Source organism: Pongo pygmaeus, chromosome 8 (genome assembly GCF_028885625.2).
Source record: "Pongo pygmaeus isolate AG05252 chromosome 8, NHGRI_mPonPyg2-v2.0_pri, whole genome shotgun sequence".
In the NCBI taxonomy this organism is placed as follows: Eukaryota; Metazoa; Chordata; class Mammalia; order Primates; family Hominidae; genus Pongo; species Pongo pygmaeus.
Genome location: NC_072381.2, coordinates 74,802,302 through 74,824,671, shown reverse-complemented (window position 1 = coordinate 74,824,671; position 22,370 = coordinate 74,802,302). Strand labels below are relative to the sequence as shown.

At 42.3% G+C, this 22,370-nt stretch overlaps 1 protein-coding gene across 2 annotated transcripts in view; it reads right to left on the bottom strand.

The window, feature by feature from the left end:
* Positions 1-17,768: 17,768 nt before the first annotated feature.
* The window catches only part of DNAJC12 (DnaJ heat shock protein family (Hsp40) member C12), a 43,651-nt gene continuing 39,049 nt past the window's right edge, over positions 17,769-22,370 (bottom strand). The window contains exon 5 of one of the 2 annotated variants that reach the window (XM_054435690.2): positions 17,769-18,314. In XM_054435690.2, coding sequence (XP_054291665.1) covers positions 18,220-18,314 — 95 coding nt within the window. In that variant the 3' untranslated portion in view covers positions 17,769-18,219. The remainder of the gene's footprint in view (positions 18,315-22,370) is intronic. The other variant, XM_063670569.1, reaches the window with a different exon arrangement.

The following is a 22,370-nucleotide window of genomic DNA, read 5'->3' as shown; positions in this document are numbered from 1 at the left end:
TTACTCATCTCCCTTCTTCTGCTCCCCAGTTAGGCCTCCCTGTTGGCCAAATGCAACTGCTCAGCCTCTGTGTCTGAGAACAGGACACCGAGTGGGTCTGGAAAGATGAACAGGAGATAGCTGGGACTCTGACTTACAAAAAACTTGGGAAATAGAGAAAATAATCATCCATAATCCAGCACCTTAACACATTGAGAATATTCGAGGTGGCAGGGGAAATGAGGCTGGGAGGAGGGAGAAGGGGAATATAGCCCAGCAACAGCTCCTTCTCAGCCCATTCTCCAAAAGTATCATTGTGGAAGAAACTATAAGATCATGATTTGGTGGTAGAAAAGGTAATCAGTGTATAGCAACGTTTCTTTTTTTTTTTTTTTTTTGAGACAGGGTCTCACTTTGTCACCCAGGTTAGAGTGCAGTGGTGCACATCTGTAGTCCCAGCTACTAGGGAGGCTGAATGGGGAGGATGGCTTGAACTCGGGAGGTTGAGGCTGAGGCTGCCGTGAGCCATGATCATGCCACTGCACTGTCTCACTCTGTTGCTCAGGCTGAGCGCAGTGGCGTGATCACGGCTCAATGCAACCTCAACCTCCTGGACCCAAGTGATCCTCCCACCTCAGCCTCCTGAGTAGCTGGGAATACAGGCATGCAACCATGTCTGGCTGATATTTTAATTATTTGTAGAGGTGGAGGGTCTCACTTTGTTGCCTAGCCTGGTCTTGAGCTCCTGGGCTCAAGCAGTCCTCCCACCTCAGCTACCCAAAGTGCTGGGATTGCAGACATGAACCACCACGCCCAGACTGTGGCAACATTTTTGTATGCTAAGGATATGGTGGTCAACAAAACAGACATATCCCTACCTTGTTGAAGGCCACCATCTAGTGACAATTCATTATAACATCATTTAGTGATATTTAACATATTTTCAGTGTTGTATCACCTATTTCATAACATCCTAAAATGTTCATCTAAGCTTCCACATCAATCTTACTTCTGTCCACAATGCTTTCAGATAGCAAAAAGTTTCAGATTCTTGGCACACACATGTTCCTTTTGGGAACAAAAGTATTTCTCTTCTGCACTGACAGCACTGGCCTGGGCAATTGCAGAATTGCTAGATTGTTTAAGATTTCTTCAAGCCCCGCTAGGTTTTATTCATGAAATGTCTGCAGTGGACAACAATAATAGCAGACCACACCGTAGAGTTATAAAAACAACCAGATCTGGAGTCTTTTTGCACCATCACAGCTACTTGGAAATGCTTTCTAGGTGGAGTCTTCTGCTACTATTGGCCCAATGCTGCCATCTTGTGGCCTTCTAAAGAAACGTGACCAGAGTTTACAGACGTGAAGATTTTTTTCTGGAGATCATGTAAATATTTTGTGGGGGGGAGAAACCTTTACACTTCCTTATAATGTCCTCTATCAACTTTTCATCTAGGTAGAACCTACTTTGGGAAGCTTTGAAAGTGGAATAAAAAAATTCTAAGCAGAGAAGCTTAGATCTTAGAAATCACCTTGTAAAGAGATGGCTGGGGTTTTTTATTTTTTATTTTATTTTACTTTTTTGAGACAGGGTCTTGCTCTGTTGCCCAGGCTGGAGTGCAGTCGCGCAATCATAGCTCACTGCATCTCAACCTCCTGAGTAGCTGGGACTACAGGCGCGTGCCACCACGCCTGGCTAATTTTTGTATTTTTTGTAGAGATGAAGTTTCGTCATGTTGCCCAAGCTGGTGTTGAACTCCTGGGCTCAAGTGATCCACCTGCCTCGGCCTCCCAAAGGGCCGGGCTTTTTGTAAGAAAAGTTTGCCCAAATGCTAAAATCTTGATGTACACTCTGCTAAAATCACTATAATACCAGATTATACATTTATCATACGGTAACTTTGCATCCTGAAATTCTTTTTTCTCAAATGGAATCACTCCTAAGGAAAAATTTCATTCCATGCTTTGCAGAAACCAGCATGCATTTTGTTTGAAGTGCTTCCCAGGCTCATTTTTCTCCAGGGCTTCAACTGTACATGCATATCTAGAGTGCTGATGTCTTCCCTTGAGCAAAGAAAAATCCTTCTTCCAAGTTCTTGTTAAACACCCATTGTACTGTGTCACTTTCTTGTTTCCTCTCTGAAACCAGGTGTAAAGTTTAACCCTCAGCACTAAAAAGCACAAAGTCTAACCTGGACAAGCACTTTCGTTGTCCTCAGCACAGTTCTGGGCATCGCAGCAAATGTATAACCAACGCCATAGCACAGTTAGGGTGGAAGCCCTGGTGCTGGGAGTGAGGAGGGGGATGTCTCCGAGAATGATCTCCAAATAGGAATGTGGAAGGACAGTCCCTAGCAGAGCCCACAGTAAAGAGTTAAAACAGATACACACAGATGTATGACTTCTTCTCTAGTTCTCTGAAAGAGAATTTTTACCAAATGTTTGTATAGATTTACCATAAATACAATGTGGTTATGTTGGCTACTTTCATTAAGCATCTGCTGCGTTACAAGGCCAGGTGCTCAGAGAGGAGATCCTGTGGTGAACAATATACTTCCTACCTCGGAGAGCTCCCAGGCTTGCCATAGCCACAGATGATAGCCGAGGACAAGACAGTGTGATGCACGCTAGAGCAGGTGCTGGCTGAAGGAGCCCCCGAGCCAGTGTAAGAGAAGTAAAGAAGGCTTCCTCATATAACTTATCTCCCTCACTTTCCTGAGGAGAAAACAAGTCTTCTGTATGTAACAGCTTGTCCACCATCTCTGAGTTAGAAAATGGCAGTGCTAGGACCAAAAACCAGGTCTCACGACCCCCAGAGAAACTAACAGTGGCTCAAAGGAGCATGGCTTATTCAGGACATGCAAGAGGCCTGGTGAGGCTGTGTAGAGTTGAAGGTTCTTGTTTATGCCTTTGTCTAGTTTTCTAGGAATCCCTCTTTCCTTATCTCCCCCTCAACCTCTCACTTTTGGATTTTCAGTTCCGTGTCATCCTCCTTATTCAAAGTAACAGAGCAGGCTGGGTTTCGTGGCTCATGCCTATAATACCAGCACTTTGGGAGGCCAAGTCAGAAGGATTATTGAACCCAGGAGTTCAAGACCAGCCTGGGTAACATAATTAGACCCTATCTCTATTTTTTTAAAAAATACAAAAATTAGCTGGGCGTGGTGTTGCATGCCTGTGGCCCCCACTACTTGGGAGGCTGAGGCAGGAGGATTGAGTGAATCCAGGAGGTTGAGGCAGCAGAGAACTATGATTGCACCACTGCACTCCAGCCTGAGCAACAGAGCTATGACCCTGTCTCAAAAAAAAAAAAAGTAACAGAGAATCATACCCAAAGTGGACACATAATGAAGGTATTTAGATTATTTAGAAGAAGCAGAGAAAAGAAGAAGAAAAAGAATTTAAGGGAGGAAAGTAATCTTTTTTTTTATTTTTTATGATAGAGTGTATTAGTTTCCTAGAGCTACCATAACAAAGAACCACAAACTAAGTAATTTAAACCAAAAGAAATTTTTTTATTTATTCATTTTTTTGAGACAGGGTCTCGCTCTGTCACCCAGGCTGGAGTGCAGTGGTGCAATCTCGGCTCTCTGCATCCTTGACCTCCCAAGCTCAAGCAATCCTCCCACTTCAACATCCCTAGTAGCTGGGACTACAGGTGCACGTCACCACTCCCAGCTACTTTTTGTATTTTTTGTAGAGGCGTGGTTTCACCATGTTGCCCAGGCTGGTCTTGAACTCCTGAGCTCAGACAATCCACCTGTCTTGGCCTCCCAAAGTTCTAGGATTACAGGCGTGAGCCACTGTGCCTGACCTAAACTAAAAGAAATTTATTGTCTCAGTTCTGGAGCCCAGAATTCAAGGAGTTGGCATGCTCCTTCAAAGGGAGAGTCCTTCCTTACTGCGTCACAGCTTCTGGTGGTAGCCATCAATCTTTGACATTCCTTGGCTTGCAGTTCCATCGCTCCAGTCTATGCCTCTGTCATCAGATGGCCTTCTCCTGTGTGTCTCTGTCTTCACATGGGGTTTTCCTCTAAGGATATCAGTTATACTGGGTTAGAGCACACACTAATGACCTCATCTTCACTTGATTACATCTGCAAAGACTCCATTTCCAAATCAGGTCACATTCAGAAGTGAGGGGACTAGAATTCCAACCTACCTTTTAGGGGAACATAATTCAATAACATGGAGTATTTCAAGCATAACACATATGCAAACATATTTAGAAGTAGAGTCTAGTATGATGAACCTTTAAGTATCCATCTCTCAGGTTCAACAATCATCAATTCTCTACCAATCTCATTTCATCTGTACCCCCATCCACTCCCCCTCCTCTCCTGTATTATTCTGAAGCAAACCTCAGACCTTATATCCTTTCACCTGTAAACATCTGATCTATCTCCAAAGATAAAGACTCTGTTTTAACATAACCACAATAACGTTATTACACCTTAAAGTGTTGATCAATAATATCCAGTCAGTATTCAGATTTGCATTGTCTCATAAATTATCTTGGTACTATAACAGTTTGAATCAGTATTCAAATAAGGTCCTCAGAGTCAATGATATTTAAACCATCTTCCTAGGAGGTGGGCTAACAATCTCAGCATCTTTTTTCTCCCTCTGGTGGAGTCGAACATTAGATGACTTCACTCACTGAAATTGACTGTGGGAGTGGGGGTTTGAGGATTTCTGAACTGCTCTGAATGATAAGAATTTAAAGTGGATGGAGGGAAATCTTAGTGGGAGGGAAGGAGTGAAAAAGAGAGACAGCAGAGGTAAGGTGAAGAGAGGAGCCAAGAGGAAGATGGTGGATCCAGGAGCCTCAAGGCCATGGTGAAAGGAGCCTGCAGAAAGGCAGTGAGGTGGCTTAAACAGCAGTGGGGAGAGGCTAGCTGGCAGACTTTTAAGAACAAGGAAGTCTCGTGTGCAACTGTACATGCCCTACACATCAGCCACCTAGAAACTTTCACTTTCCAAACACACTAAGTGCTGTGAAGCCTCCACACTGTTCCTTCCACTAAAAATACCCTCTTGCCTGTCATCCTAGCTCTTCATCCTGGAGAACTCCTATGCATTCTTCAAAAGCCAGTGCAGATATCCATACCTCCATGAAGACCTCTCTGACTCCTCCCCCACAAAGTTGGCTTGCTCCTTTATCTACCACTCTATAAGGCTTTGAACATGTTTCTACTATACCACTTCTCAAATTGCCCTGTCATTATCTACATGCATGTCCGAGCCCCCATTAAACTATGGGCTCTTTGAGGGAAGGGGCAATATTGGTTCATCTTTTTACCCTGAGTCCCTACTGCAGTGCCTGGCACATTCGATAAATGCTTACTGAATGAAAGAAAATTAGAAGAGGAGGAAGAGAAGAAGAAAAGGGAAGGGAAAGCAAAGGCAAGATCAAAACAAGAGGAGAAAGAAGAAAAGGAGTTAGGAAAGGAAGATATAAACAAGACAAACAGCTGAACTTGGCAAGTATTAAAGCAAACTAAACATGGCCTGAGAAGGATTCCGTACTTGTATATTTGAGTCCTTGTGGACAAACCGTAACCTAGCTTAATAGGCGGACAAAATTGAAAACCTAACTTAGTAGTATGTACCTGTAACAGTGGTTGAATGTTGGCCAATCCCAGTAGCCATACTTCAGCCACTCATAGACTGCTGAGTGTTCAAACTGTGTTCAAATAAGGCAAATGTGGAGCTGCAACCAATCCACCTGTTCTGTACCTCACTTCTAATTTCTGTACATCATTTCCCTTTTTTTGTCTATAAATTTTCTCCCACCACGTGGCTGCACTGGAGTCTCTGTGAATCTGCTATGATTCTGGGGTCTGCCCAATTCATGAATCATTCATTGCTCAATTAAACTCCTTTAAACTTAATCTGGCTGAAGTATTTCTTTTATCACAAGGCAGAACAGGCCAGTGTGATCTCCAGGTTGCAACACCAAAATGAAATTAGGCCTTCAGGAATGTTTCCTTGGACCGTACAGTGTATAGTGTATAGCTTTTTTTTTTTTTTTTTTTTTAGACAGAGTCTCCCTCTGTCCCCTACACCAGAATACAGTGTTGCGATCACAGCTCACTGCAGCCTCAACCTCTGGGTTCAAGTGATCCTCCCACCTCAGCTGAGACTACAGTCATGCACCACCATGCCTGGCTAATTTTTTGTGTGTGTGTTTTATAGAGAGAGGGTCTCACTATGTTGCCCAGGCTGGTATTGAACTCCTGGGCTCAAGCAATCCTCCCTCCTTGGCCTCCCAAAGTGATTACAAGTGTGAGTCACCACACCTGGCCTCAGTACATCATTTTTTAATTTTTAATTTAGTGATCAAAATTTAAGAATCATAAAAATCCAAATTTCTAGCTTCTCAAACAAAAATAGAACTGCCTAGCCCAGCCTATCCTGGGCCTAGCCTCCTCCCTAATAACTACTGGCTGGATCAAAACATGCTTTTTCTAGGTTACCACAGTCCCCGCCACTTCCTACTGTAGCCCCAGCATGTGGGTTGAGTATCATTGGCCACTTATTGTGTTTGTGCTCCTGGTTCTCTCATAATTGGCCTACTTCACTCATTTACTTTACCCGCCTAGCTTTATAAACATTAGCTTGTCAACTTTGTCTCAGGCAATCTGCTCCTCCCAGATGCCCTATGGTTATAAAAGATAATGGTAATGATTATTGTAAAGCTGCACTGTCCTATAGAAGTTACTGAGATGATGGGAATGTTCTATAATCTGTACTGTGCAATATGGGAACCACTAGCTCCATGAGTACTCGAAATGTGGCTAGTGTGAATAAGGAACTATATGTTGAATTTTATTTAATTTTAATTAATTTTAATTTTCATAGCCATGTATGCTTATTGGCTATCATATTAGAGATACATTTCTAGGGCAATGCTTCTCAAGGTTTATTGAGCATGGAAACACTGGGGGATCTTGCTAAAACACAGATTACAGTTTAGCAGATCCAAAGTGGGGCCCAAGATTCTGCAAGTCTAATAAATTCAAATGCTTATGATGCTGAGCTTTGGACCACATTTTGAGGAGCAAGATTCTAAAACAGTTCTGCTAAAACTTTAGCATGCAAAAGCATCCCCTGGAGAGGCTGTTAAAATAAATTCTGGCCGGGCATGGTGGCTCACACCTGTAATCCCAACATTTTGGGAGGCCAAGGCAGGCAGATCACAAGGTCAGGAGTTCAAGACCAACCTGGCCAAGAGACCAGCCTGGCCAATATGGTGAAACCCCTTCCCTACTAAAAATACAAAAATTAGCCGGGCATGGTGGCGGGCACCTGTAATCCCAGCTACTTGGGAGGCTGAGGCAGGAGAATGGCTTGAACCTGGGAGGCAGAGGTTGCAGTGAGCCGAAGATCGTGTCATTGCACTCCAGCCTGGGCAGCAGGGCAAGACTCCACCTCAAAAAAAAAAAAAAAAAAAAAAAAAAATTCCTGGGCCTTAGACCTCACAGATTCTGATTCAGTGGGTCTGGGGTGGGGTCCAAAAACTCACATTTGTTACAAGCTTCTGGGTGATGCTGGAGCACTATTCTAGAAAATGGGAAAGTGATGAAAAAAATAGTTTTAGTGACTCTCTAATTTTCTTTCCCAGTTGCTACTTGCGTTGGTCCATTTGTGCCATTATAACAAAATACCACAGACTGGGCGGTCTACAAATAACAGAAATTTATTTCTTACAGTTCTGGAGGCTGGGAAGTCCACCACCATAGGTTTGGTGTTTGGTGGGGGCCCAGTCTCTGCTTCCAAGATGGTGCCTTGTTGCTGCATCCTTAGGTGGGAGGAACACTGTGTCCTCGCATGGCTGAAGGAAGGGGAGAGCAAGAAGGCAAACTCTCTCTGAAGCCCCTTTTATAAGGGCATTCATACATACATGAGGGTAGAGCCTTAAGGACTCTTAACCACAGAACCAACCCAATTAGGTTCTACTTTGTGTGATAAAATGGTGAGTTGCTTTTCAATTCCCATGGACCCCCAGGTTGCAAGTTAAATAACCTCATCACGCTCAGATGAACCAAGCATGCAACCACAGGTGGAACCTAAGTGCTCGGACCAAGGAACCAGAACTGAATTAAGAAGCAAGCACATCATGGCATGATCCATGATCCAATCAGATCAAGCCCTGGCCTCACCCCATGGCATGATCCAGTCAGATCACACCTCCCAGCATCATCTCATGGCAAGATCTAATCAGATCATGCCTTATTACCCTCTGCCTATAAAATCTGCCCCAGCTCCCAGGTTGGAGAGACAGATTTTAGCATTGCCTCCAATCTCCTTACCAGTTGACTTACAATAAGGCCTTTCTTTTCTCAAAAGCCAGTACCACAGTATTGGCTTCTACGGGTGTTGGGCAGCAAGCCCATTGCTTGCTCTATAACAACTTAATCACTTCCCGAAAGGCTTCACCTCCAAATATCACCACAATGGAAACTAAATTTCCACATGAATTTTGGGGAGGACATCACATTCAAATTACTAGCACTACTAGCAGGCCACAGCGGCTCACACCTGTAATCCCAGCACTTTGGGAGGCCGAGGTGGGTGGATCACCTGAGGTCAGGAATTTGAGACCAGCCTAGCCAACATCGTGAAACCCCGTCTCGACTGAAAATACAAAAATATCCAGGCATGGTGGTGCACGCCTGTAATCCCAGCTACACAGGAGGCTGAGGCAAAAGAATCCCTTGAATCCGGGAGGCAGAGATTGCAGTGAGCCGAGATCATGCCATTGCACTTCAGCCTGGGCAAAAAGAGCGAAATTCCGTCTCAAAAAAAAAAAAAAAACTAGTTGGGCATGGTGCTGCACACCTGTAATCCCAGTTACTCAGGAGGCTGAGGCAGAAGAATCACTCGAACCTGGGAGGCGGAGGTTGCAGTGAGCCAAGATGGTGCCACTGCACTCCAGCCTGGGTGACAGAGCAAGACTCCATCTTTAAGGGAAAAAAAAAAAAACTATAACACTACTATTAACAGCTAATATTTTGTGTCCTACACAAAGGTAGTTGCCATCTCCATTTTACAGATTTACAGATAAGGAAACTGAGGCACAGGGAGGTTAATGAACTTGCCTAATGTCACACTGCTCCTAAGTGCCATCCCCAGAGCTACCCTCTTCACCAACACACTTTACACCATGAACAATGTGTGTTTTGCCAGTAGCGGCCCTGCTGTGATAAAGAAACTCCCTGAGTCCTTGAATTTAGACCTGAAAATAACTTTTTAAATCAGTCAGTCTGATTTTGATTCACAATTTTCCTAGTTTAATTTTATATTTCCTCATTTTACAAGGGAGGAAACATTCAGAGAAGGGACTTGCCTAACACTACACAGCTATTTCTCTTTAAGTATTGTTTGATGAACAACCTTCACGTCAAATGATTGACAGCTTCAATTTCTAACATTTTCTGTCCCACCTTGTTTGAACACTATTGGAATTTCTAAAACAGTATTTTTAGCTAGCTGCTACTAGTGGAGACACATCACTCTCCCTTTACACGCACACACTGTGGAATCTTTTGTCCTTTATTGGCCTAGGTGTTTCTTTTTTGAAGCTTGGGGAGGAAAGGTATTTGCATGGGAACAAGATGAGAGAGGAGGGAGATGGTCAGAGAAAGCTAGGACTGTGCTTCCTACCAGGCCCGACAGTCAGGATCTGTGGCCGCATGGTTAAAGGGTGAGTTCCAGACCCTGAGAAACTGTTCAAGAGAAGTCTGGCCAGAAGGAAGCTGCCAGGAGAGGAGGCCGCCTTTCTTCCACCAGCAGGTACTCAGCAGCAGGGGGCGCTCCAAGATGGAGATGAGGATCAGAGAATTAGGGCAGAGACAGGGGCCGCCGTAGGTCATAGACCCGTTTGGGAGCTCAAGCGGAGTGCACCTCGGGTCATGGCGACTCCTAAAAATAACAGGTGACACGGAAGAGGGAGAGCCACCAAGACATTAACCATTTCACCTACAGCTTGTATCGTTTAAGCCACCATGATCCTCAACCTTAGTGGCACGTTAGAATTACCTGAGAGTTGTAAAATTCCTACCCAGAAACATGAAATCTGGGGTTGGTGGAGTGGAGTGGTATTGAGATACTGGGAAAACCAAAGCGTTTTGCCTACCCTCCTCTATTATGCAGAATGCTTCACCTCTGGTAACTAAAATCTGTGGGGATTTCTCCCCACCACCAACTAGTCAATTATCCAGCAGATTCTCCAGCAAGGTGTCCTCAAATTCAATTTAATTGTGACACTGTCTACCTGGAGATAGCATGAGATCCCATAGAGTGAGGACTCAGTCCCACAAGATTCTCCCCGACTTCAGATACCAATTGCAAGCCCCAGGTTTTGTCCTATGGTTCTGACCGACTGACTGTAAATCAGGGTTGCCACCATCCCCCTCCTTGGGTTTCATTAATTTGCTAGAGTGGCTCAGAGAAATCAGAGAAATCCTTTACTTACATTTACTCATTTATTATATATGATATTACAAAGAATACAGGTTGTCGACCTAAAAAAAGACTGAGGCAAAATTAATATAAAGAGTTTATTTTTCAGCCAGGTGCAGTGGCTCACGCCTGTAATCCCAGCACTTTGGGAGGCCAAGGCAGGTGGATCACAAGGTCAGGTGATCAAGACCATCCTGGCCAACATGGTGAAACCCTGTCTCTACTAAAAATACAAAAATTAGCTGAGCATGGTGGTGCATGCCTGTAATCCCAGCAGGAGAATTGCTTGAACCCGGTAGATGGAGGTTGCAATGAGCCGAGATCGCGCCACTGCACTCCAGCCTGGGGACAGAGCAAGACTCCATCTCAAAAAAAGTTTCTTTCTTTTCTTTCCCAAGGTGAACAGCCAGGTGGAAGAGATGCATAGGGCAAGCTATGTGGGAAGGGGCGTGGAGCTTCTGTGTTCTCTCCAGGCACCACCCTTCAAGAACTTCCATGTGTTCAGCTACCCAGAAGCCCCTCCCCAAGCCCTGTCCTTTTGTGTTTTTATGCAGGATTCATTAGGTAGGCATCATTGATTACATCATTGGCCATTGGTGATCAACTCAACCTTCAGCCCTTCTCTCTTCTCCTGGGGGGTAAGGCTGAAAGTTCCAACCTTCTAATCATGCCATGGTCTTTCCAGTGACCAAGCTGCATCCTGCCACCAGTCATCTCATTAGCATACAAAAGACACATCATTCCAGAGATTCCAAGGGTTTTAAGAGCCCTATGACTGTAAATAGAAACAAAGACCAAATATATACTTCACAATGTCGCTGGTGAGAACCAGGGTTTTCATATTCCCCATTGGATCCAAGGTTGAGAACCAGTGGTTTAAGAAAAAAAAAAATGTTTTCCATTCTATTGTGGTTTTTAAAATGTAACAAAAGCTACATTGAAATGAGATTAGTTGTGAGATTCGAGCAAGTTATATCAGGAAATGCTTTGGAAATTATTAATATTAAAGGTAGTAGTTACTGTTGGTATTATTATTAGACCTGGTTTAGAGCCTCATTTCCAGCTCTAATGAACTGGAAAGTATTTACTATAGAAATTTCACCCTTGTCTTTAAAGGTGGGATGCTGTCTAGAATGGCATCAAACTCAGCTGAATGTGAAAAGATAATTGAGGTGTTTGGGGCTGTTGTATATAGATGTACCTAATTAAGTGTAATCTTTCCCTTTCTGTCTCTGTCCTTTTACTTAAAAGACTAGTAAGAAAGGACGAGTTATTAGAAAGGAATGATGGAGAAAACACATCCTCTTTCTCTGCCTTCCATGTCCCTGACAATCCTTGACTTCCACTTTTGGCCTACAAATTCCTTGCCAGTTCCCACAGTGTCCTGGCTCCCACCCAAGGTCCTGAACTGGCCAACTTTGGGGCTAGTCCTTGGCCAAGATCCTGTGTTCTACAAAGGGGAGATCCTTTTATCTAGCCACAGGTAGAAGAAACTGTATCAGGGAGCGCAAGTAATTTGCCCTAAGTCCCACAGTAGTTTAGAACCAGAGAAAGATGCACTTCTTCACAAACCTCTCTTAAATTCCACAAATAACTTAAGAAATAATCAAGGCAAAAATGTTGGAAGAAACAAAAGAGGCCAGGTGGGAGGAGAAAGGGTAAGAATGAACTGCCTGATGCAAAGTATTCTCCCACAGTGAGGGTGAGTTGCCACAGACAGCTGAGAAGTAATAATACTGTGGACAAGGCCACACTGATGCATATCACAGAACCTGAAATTGAAGGGAATTGAAGCCTTTCATTGTGAGACATTTCATCATTTTCTCAGTAATTGCATCAGTTTTATAATTTCTTCCATCACTGACTCCCCAGTAGTCCTGGCAACTCCCGTCTGTGGTGTAGAAGTGGCAAGTAATGGTGTTTGCCTCCAGGAAATTAAAGACTCCTCTCAATAACTATATTAGTCATCAACGCTTGCTGCTGTGATTGATCTTGTAACCACCATCAGATCTGGGCAGCGAAAGGATATGAAAATTCATAAGCATGAAAACAACCTTATCTTCTCCTTATCCAGCTCTGTGATATATGGAATATCTGCAAAGTCTTTTCTGTATTTCTAATTTGCTCACCAAGGAGCATATTTTTGTCAGGCTGGGAATATGTCCAGGTACTGAAAATTATTTGTATTCATTGGAAATTGTGAATTCTGCCTAGGTTTCCCAGCATTGCTCTGTTGAATTGCCCTTTACTTAAAAGAACAAAAATGTTCTAGAATTGTATTTCAACATTTCAGGATACCCAGAAGGCAAGTAGCCACAGCACTGAAAAAAAAAAAAAAAAACCTGTTCTCCTCTCTCTCTGTGGAAGGTGCCAGAAGAAATGTGTACTCTGGTTTTATTATTGCTTTATATCTTGGGCAGTCCCTGGTATTAGGGGCTAGGAAAGATGCTGGGTAAATTATTCCATAAGCACAGTGCCTCAGGCTGAGCCACTCAACAAAGTCCAGTCTAGAGTGAAAAAAAATCTAAAGGCAAGAATCTCAGTGAATAAGCATTGTTTCCTGGGTTGTTTAATCCAGTGGCCCTAAGATCTCTGAAACCTGTCAAATTGCACCTATTGCTTTCCTGAGAACATGGTAATCAAATTCTAAATGCACATACATACTCTTTAATCCAGAAATTCCAGTGCTGGGCATTTATCCTACAGGTATACTTTACATAGAAGAAATACTTTTTACAAAGCTGTTCATTACAGTGCTATTTGTGATTGCAAAAAAATTGTAAATAGCTTGAAAAAGCATCAATAGAGGACAAGTTAAAAAAAAAGAGTGTGGTTCCAAAACTTAGCTGGGCATGGTGGTGGGCACCTGTAATCCTGGCTACCTAGGAGGCTAAGGCAGGAGAATCGCTCGAAACCGGGAGGCAAAGGTTGCAGTAAGCCGAGATGGCGCCATTGCACTCCAGCCTGGGCGACAAGAGCGAAGCTCTGTCTCAAACAAAAAAAAAAAAAAAAAAAGAAAAGAAAAGAAAAAAGTATGGTTCATCCACACAATGGAATGCTACGTAGCAGGTAAAAACAATAAAGTAGCATTCACACACTAAAATGAAAAAACTCCCAAGATATATTAACTGAGTAAATGGGAGTTATTCAGCAGTGGATATACTATGCTACCATTTGTGTAAAGAACAGAAACACATATATGTGTGTAAATGCATGGGATATCTAAGGAAAGATATGTAAGAAATAGTGCCTCAACACACACTAATGCAGTAAGAATGGGAACTAATACACATAGTGCTTACTCCTCATGTTCTAAGCACATTACGTATTTAAACTAATTCAATACACTCCTTTTAAACTGACAGATATTCACACACCTGTCTTACTTCACTGGAATATCAGCTCCTTGAGGGCATAAACATGACATAAGCCTTTTTATATGCTACAGAGGCCAGGTGTTGTGGCTCACACCTAAAATCCCAGCACTTTGGGAAGCCAAGGCAGGAGGATCACTTGAGGTCAGGAGTTGGAGACCAGCCTGGGCAATACAGCAAGACCCCATCTCTACAAAATATGTATATTGTGTATGATATATATATGTGTGTGTGTGTATCCTACACAAATGCTAGTATATTTATCACATAGTATTCTCAAGAAGTATGTGTCTCATTCAGTCAGTATCAAATATAAGAGAAAATATCTTCATTTAGAGCTGCTGATCTTAGAGGTTAATAATCATTAAGTAAAAATATCTTTTCATAATGAGTTTGCTATGGCATGAAGTTGAGCCACAGTGCAAAAATAAGCGGCATTGAAAGTGCGCTATTCTATATATGTACACCCAGTTATAGTTGTGCTGGACACACCGGGGAACTGAACTGAATTATTGAAGAAACATCGTGTTTTCCTTACTTTCCATTCAAAAAACTGCATTATCACAACACAGTCCCCTCGCTTTTTATACTTTGAGTTCAGGGGAGTATTTTTAAGTGTTTTAGTTTAAAAGGTCTGCTACTAAGTTAAATGGCATCAGGTATATAAAGTGCTTAGTACAAGCCTGCCCCACCATAAACCTCCCTTAAAGTGGAGCAACGTCTCTTTTTCATGTTGGAGGCTTCAGGCATTATGGGAAAGAAAAGTAAACAAGAGCTGGTGCTCAATCTTGTCGACAATTGGGAAATGAGTCTGTAACAAAAATAGAGTGGAACGTGGGAGTGAAGTGTTTTTGCCTTTGACAAGTCATTAAAAGTCATCAGTGTTATAAATCAGACAGTGTGGGAAAGAGAAAAAAATAAATAAAACCCTGATTCTTAGATTCAAAAATTCACTTGTTCAATATGGTATTTATTTGGATGCCTACATGGGTGAGGCAGGCATTATAACAGGCAATTGTTGGCTTTTGGCGGGAACCGCTCTCTTCCAGTAATTCGCCAAAATAACAAACACAAAGGGAAAGAGGAGAAGCACCCATAGATGTTCTCTAGGCCTTTTAGAAAACATGGACTTGTTCTTTTGACCCCGTATATGTGAATCTATTAGAAAAGTGACATTGTAGACATAAGGGAATGGGTACTGTTCAAAAAGGAATGCCCCACAAGTGTTACCAGGGCAAAACCGGAAGACTATACAGTGTTACTGCACGCTGTTGGCATTGTTATAAACACATGAGTTAAGGGCAAGATTCTTGCCAGGAGAATTAATGTACGTATTGAGCACATTAAACACTCTAAGAGCCGAGATAGCTTCCTGAAACGCATGAAAGAAAATGGTCAGAAAAAGAAGGAAGCCAATGAGAAAGGTACCTGGGTTCAACTGAAGTGCCAGCCTGCTCCACCCAGAGAAGTGCACTTTGTGGGAACCAATGGGAAGGCGCCTGAGCTGCTGGAAACCTATTCCCTATGAATTCATGGCATAATAGGTGTAAAAAATAATAAAAGACCTCTGAACTGTAAAAATGTTCCTCTTCATTGAGTAGAAGTGTGGTGTCCCTTCCCCCGAAGAAATATTTAAAGCAAATTTTAATCGTGTCCTAATTCATTGTGTAACGTCTTTACTATTCAAATTTAATGTATTTCTTGCTGAAAGATGTGAGGTGGCTTATTGTGCAACAAATTACTCAATTGGTTACAAAATAGCCAGATATTATTTATGAAATATTTGTGCTGGTTTGAAGATAGTCCTTCTAAATCACCATGGAAGAAATAAAATAATTTACAAAAACTTAAGTTAAAAAAAAAAAAAACAGGTGGCCGGGGGTGGTGGCTCACGCCTGTAATCCCAGCACTTTGAGAGGCCGAGGCAGGTGGATCACCTGAGATCGGGAGTTTGAGACCAGACTGGTCAACATGGTAAAACCTTGAGTGACTACTAAAAATACAAAAATTAGCCAGTCGTGGTAGCGGGCACCTGCAATCCTAGCTACTCAGGAGGCTGAGCCAGGGAGAATTGCTTGAACCCTGGAGGTGGAGGTTGCAGTGAGCCGAGATTGTGCCACTGTACTCCGGCCTGGGCAACAGAGAGAGACTCCGTCTCAAAAAAAAAAATAATAAATAAATAAATAAATAAATAAGCTACAATGGTTGGAAGGACATGACATCTAAATAACAGACAGCCCTTTATACTGAATAAATTTAGCTTTTTAAAGGACACTGCCTGTGGGGGAGGGGAGTGGGAAAAAAATGGAAAACAAAGTTGTTGTCTTAGTCCACTGGGCTACTTAACAAAATACCATAAACTGGGTAGCTTATAAACAACAATATTTTGTTTCTCACATTTCTGGAGACCGGGAAGTCCAAGATCAGGGCAGATTCATTATCTGGTGAGACCCCACTTTCTGGCTTACAGATGGTGACTTCCTGCTGTGTCCCCACATGGTGGAAGGAATGCAAGGGGTCTCTCTCTCTCAATCCTCTTTCATAAGAGCACTAATCCCATTCATGAGGGTGAGCCCGCATGACATAATCACCTCCCAAAGGCATCACCTCCTAATACCATCACCTTGGGTGTTAGGATTTCAACATGTGAATTTGGGAGGAACATAAACATTCAGACCACAGCACTTACTATACTCTTATCTTTCTCAGTGTGCTGTAGCCCAGTGAAAACTCTGTCACTGACTAAGGAACCTCTACTCTAAAATCTTTTTTTCTTTATTTTTCATTCACTTGTTTGCAAGCTAAAAAGTAAATATAGACTACATATTTTCATCAGTAATTCCAACCTAAAGAAGTTCTATTACCTAACAGGTTCATTTTGATAGTTAGAATGTAATTTATAAATTTATCATTTGCGGCCAGGCACAGTGGCTCATGCCTGTGATCCCAGCACTTTGGGAGGCTAAGGTGGGCAGATCACTTGAGGTCAGGAGTTTGATACCAGACTGGTCAACTGGCTGACCACTGGTGAAACTGCATCTCTACTAAAAATATTTAAAAAATAGCTGGGTGTGGTGGCACACTCTTGTAATCCTAGCTACTCAGGAGGCTGAGGCGGGAGGATCGCTTGAATGTGGGAGGCGGAGGTTGCAGTGAACTGAGATCATGACACTGAACTCCAGCCTGGGAGACATAGCGAGACTCCATCTCAAAAAAAAAAATTACCACTTGCTTATATAACACAAGAAATCTTGTAAAAACATAATTTCCAGCTGGGCGCAGTGGCTCACACCTGTAATCCCAGCACTTTGGGAGGCCGAGGCGAATGGATCACAATGTCAGGAGTTCAAGACCAGCCTGGCCAGGATGGTGAAGCCCTGTCTCTACTAAAAATACAAAAATTAGCCGGGTGTGGTGGCAGGCATCTGTAATCCCAGCTACTTGGGAGGCTGAGGCAGGAGAATCACTTGAACCCAGGGGACAGAGGTTGCAGTGAGCCGAGATCATGCTACTGCATTCCAGCCTGGGTGACAGAGTGAGACTCCATCTCAAAAAAATATATATACATATATATTTTTTTCCTCAAATAAATCATAACTTTTAAAATTAGGTTAGAAATATCTATTCAAATTATTTTTAAAATACCATCAAGGCCGGGCATGGTGTCTCATGCCTGTATTCTGAGCACTTTGGGAGGCCAAGATGGGAGGATCACTTGAGGCCAGGAGTACAAGACTAGCCTGGGCAACATAGCAAGACCTCAACTCTACAGAAAATAAAAAATTGGCCAAACATGGTGGCATGTGCCTCTAGTCCCAGCTACTAGGTAGGCTGAGGTAGGAGGATAATTTGAGCACAGGAGTTTGAGGTTGTATTGAGCTATGATTATGCCACTGTATAGCCTGGGTGACAGAGCAAGACCTTGAAAAAAATTGAATTATAAATTCATTTATGAACTTTGGGAAAATTATTTATTTCTCTCCACAGGGTTCAGACAAGTAATTTCACATTTCATTGTAAGTCAAGGGTAAGAAAACATTTTTTATACATCCATCACTAATAGAGATCACAGTATGTCAATGAAATATTTAAATACGCTGTACAGAGATTGATTTTTTAATGGATTTCTATAAGTAGTATTAATAGGAAAAAGCATATAATACAATCTACTCTGTATCTAAAAGCTTTAATTTATTCAAATATTGGAAGAAATTCGTCTTCTGAATTTTTCTCATTTAAAAAGCATTATGAGAACTGATTCAAGGATGGAGGAATCAATTAGTACTCAGCAATTCACAGACATGACATAAACATGACATTTTTAAGACATAAACAAAGACTGCATTTTGGCAGCATAGGGGACAGTCTTGCTCTTCCTCATTTTTGAAGCAGATATTTCATATTTCATAGTTTCTGAACTTCCTCAGGAGTTCTGAGGGAGCATCCTTGGACCAGCGGAAACGAAGGTGCCAATGATTCACATCTGAAAAACCTTTAAAGAAAAGAAAGTAAATATTTAAAATCAGAAGTAGGAAAAGTCAATCTTGTTATAGTAAAACAGCTTGGGGGTAATATTTCACTGCAACAGGTACAATGTAAGGGTAAGACTTTGGTATGAATTATTAACATCTTAGAGAAATGGATTAACTTAAACAGACTGGAATTCTTATGAACAGGAATTACAATTTATATGGATGGTAAGACCTCACATGCTTAAATACTTAATAAGAGGAAATACATAGATGCCTCCGGTGGTGGGGATTTTGACAATTCATATGCAAAGAAATTCGAAACAAATTTCACAGTTTTCAAAAACCTTTCAAAAGTTAAAAGTCAATGGCAAAAGGATCACTTGAAATACAAGTACTATAATTGAATTCCATGGTAATAAGATTTTTTTTAGTTATAATAAACAACATTGTTGAAAACCAGAGGAAAAGAAGGTAATTTCCCTTCCCTACTAGAAGTATAAATTGGCAAAACTCCTCTGGCCGGCAATTTGGCAATATTTATCAAACTCGTTAAAATGTATAAACCTTTGCCAGGTGCGGTGACTCACACCTGTAATCCCAGCACTTTAGGAGGCCAAGGCGGGCAAATCACGAGGTCAGGAGATCAAGACCATCCTGGCTAACATGGTGAAACCCCGTCTCTACTAAAAATACAAAAAATTAGCTAGGCGTGGTGGCGGGCACCTGTAGTCCCAGCTACTCGGGAGGCTGAGGCAGCAGAATGGCGTAAACCCGGCATGCGGAGGTTGCAGTGAGCCGAGATAGCGCCACTGCACTCAGGCCTGGGCGACAGAACGAGATTCTGTCTCAAAAAAAAAAAAAAAAAAAAAAAAGTATAAACCTTTGACCCAATAATTTTACTTCTTGAAATGTATCCTAAGGAAATAATAATGGATGCACCCAACAATTTAACTGTAAGGATGTTTATAATGATACCATTTATAAATTTTTTTTGCAAACCAAGAAACATTCTAAACTTTAGCTAATGAAAGCTGGTTAAAAGGTTTTGATATCGTCATTAACAATATTTTAATATTTACCATCATAGAAAAATGCTCACAGCATATTGCTAAGTGACAGTTAACAAAACTGTTTATGTAGTATGATCTCATTCCTAAGCTCATTATTTACATGAATATTTATGTGAAATTTTTTTAAGTCTAAAAAAAGAAGGCCAGGCATGGTGGCTCACGCCTGTAATCCTAGCACTTTGGGAGGCCGAGGCAGGTGCCTCTCTTGAGCTCAGGAGTTCGAGACCAGCATGGGCAACATGGCAAAACCCCGTCTCTACAAAAAAATACAAAAAATTAGGGGGGCGTGGTGGCATGTGCCCGTGGTCCCAGCTACTCAGGAGACTAAGACAAGAGGATTACTTGAGCCCCAGAGGCAGAGGTTGCAGTGTGCCGAGAGGGTGACACTGCACTCAAGCCTGGGTAATAGAGTGAGACTCTCTCAAAAAACAAACAGAAAAGAAAAGGTACACCAAAATTAATAGTATTTATCCCTGGATTGTTACAATAGATGTGATTTTCCTTTTTTCTTTTCTTCTTCTTCTTTTCTGAAACGGAGTTTCGCTCTTGTTGCCCAGGCTGGAGTGCAATGGCGCGATCTCAGCTCACCACAGCCTCCGCCTCCCGGATTCAGGTGATTCTCCTGCCTCAGCCTCCCGAGTGCTGGGATTACAGGCATGAGCCACCACAGCCGGCTAATTTTTGTATTTTTAGTAGAGTCGGGGTTTCTCCGTGTTGGTCAGGCTGGTCTCAAATTCCTGACCTCAGGTGATCCGCCCGCCTCAGCCTCCCAAAGTGCTGGGATTACAGGTGTCAGCCACCGTGCCCGGCCAATTTACATTTTTTATACGCTTTTTGTTTATCTGTACTTTCTTATTTTTCTGCAATAAACATCTATGCTTTTTGTCTTTTTATGTTAATAATATTGCTAATGAAAAAGCAGGTTACAGAATAATATATAAAATACACTTCCATTGATATTTTAATATAGTATATAAATATGTAGTCAGAAAAAGCATATACAGAATAGTTAACAATGGTTGTCTCAGAAAAACAGATTACACTGACACTTTTTAAAGAATTATTGGAGAAGACAAATCTGAAGAATTTTCATTTGGGGAAAAAGCAAAAAGGAAATTGTTTCTGATTGCTATAATTGTTCATATAATTAAAACTTACTCACAAAATATGTATGGTGTGATCCTTTTAGATATACTAACACAAATGAAAATATACCAAAATATCGATAATACATATTTCTCTAAATGATAAAATTGTGAGTTATATGTTCTTCCTTTTGCTTGATCATATTTTCTCACATTTTATGTAGTAAGTAAGTGTCATTTTTGTTTAAAAAGATGTAGTTTCTGGCCGGGTGCAGTGGCTCACGCCTGTGATCCCAGCACGTTGGGAGGCTGAGGCGGGCGGATCACGAGGTTGGGAATTTGAGACCAGCCTGACAAACATGGTGAAACCCCATCTCTACTAAAAATACAAAAATTAGCTGGGCGTGGTAGCACGCGCCTGTAATCCCAGCTACTCAGGAGGCTGAGGCAGAAGAATCGCTTGAACCCAGGGGGCGGAGGTTGTAGTGAGCCAGGATCACGCCACTGCACTCCAGCCTGGGCAACAGAGCCAGACTGTCAAAAAAAAAAAAAAAAAAAAAAAATGTGGTTTCTAGTTTGGGTTCCCGTAGAAATAGACATGCAGACAGGAACTTGAAACAGGTTGAGCACAGTGGCCCACACCTATAATCCCAGCACTTTGGGAGGCTGAGGCCAATGGATCACTTGACCACAGGAGTTTGAGACCAGCCTGGGCAACATGGCGAAACCCCATCTCTATAATGCACGCCTGTAGTCCCAGCTATTTGGGGGCAGAGGTGGGAGGATCATCTGAGCCTAGGAGGTCGAGGCTGCAGTGAGTCGTGATTGGACCACTGCACTCCAGCCTGGGTGACAGAGTGAGACTCTGTTTCAAAAAAAAAAAAAAGAATTTGAAACAAAGTGGCTAATTTAGGAGGTGATCCCAGGTGGCACCTCAGCAGAATGAGAACCAAAGCTATAAAAGGTACATTATCAAACAAGTTATCGCCATGGGTAACCGCAAATGATCCCACTGGGGAACCCTGGGAGACAATATAAAACTTCTTAGAGTTATCTCATGTGAGGGGTGAAGGACCTGGGGAATTTAGCTTCCCACTCCCACTCATTATTGTCATCCAAAGGGCATTTACTCCCTGACACTTACTGACTGCTGATTTGCTGCCAAGTAGGCTCCATTGCCAGAGCAAGCCCTCTGGCAGAGTCACAGTATTTGTGGCTGGAGCCACAGGGTTGGCAATGCCTAGGAAGGTAGTGCCCAGGGACATGGCAGCACACCAAAATCACTGCATATATTTAAATTTTTCTTGGTGGGAAGCGGCGGCTCATGCCTGTAATCCCAGTGCTTTGGGGGGCCAAGGTAGGCAGATCACGAGGTCAGGAGTTCCAGACCAGCCTGGCCAACATGGTGAAACTCCATCTCTACTAAAAACACAAAAAATTAGCCGGGCATGGTGGCAGATGCCTGTAATCCCAGCTACTCGGGAGGCTGAGGCAGGACAATAGCTTGATCCGGGAGGCAGAGGTTGCAGTGAGCCGAGATGGTGCCACTGCACTCCAGCCTGGGCAACAAAGCAAGACTCCATCTCAAAAAAAAAAAAGAAAAAATGTCTTTCTCTTTTTTACTCCAAGATGTTACACAAAACTATTTTATTCTAGAACTGTATTTATCAGAATGCATATTTATTGCATATTTAAGCAGAAAGAAAGTAAAAATGAGATTTTCTCGCCCAGTGGTTTTCAGATGCGGTGCTTCATATTTTACTGTTTGCAATAAAGAATTAGAATGTGATGGGGGCTATTTGGTGGCTGCTCATCACAGAAGAGACATCAAAAAGGCAAATTCCAAAGTGAATATCTACTACTGCTTGAGGAAATTAGCAAATATACTGAAAAGTAATATGTAAGAAGCCACTCAGGGCTT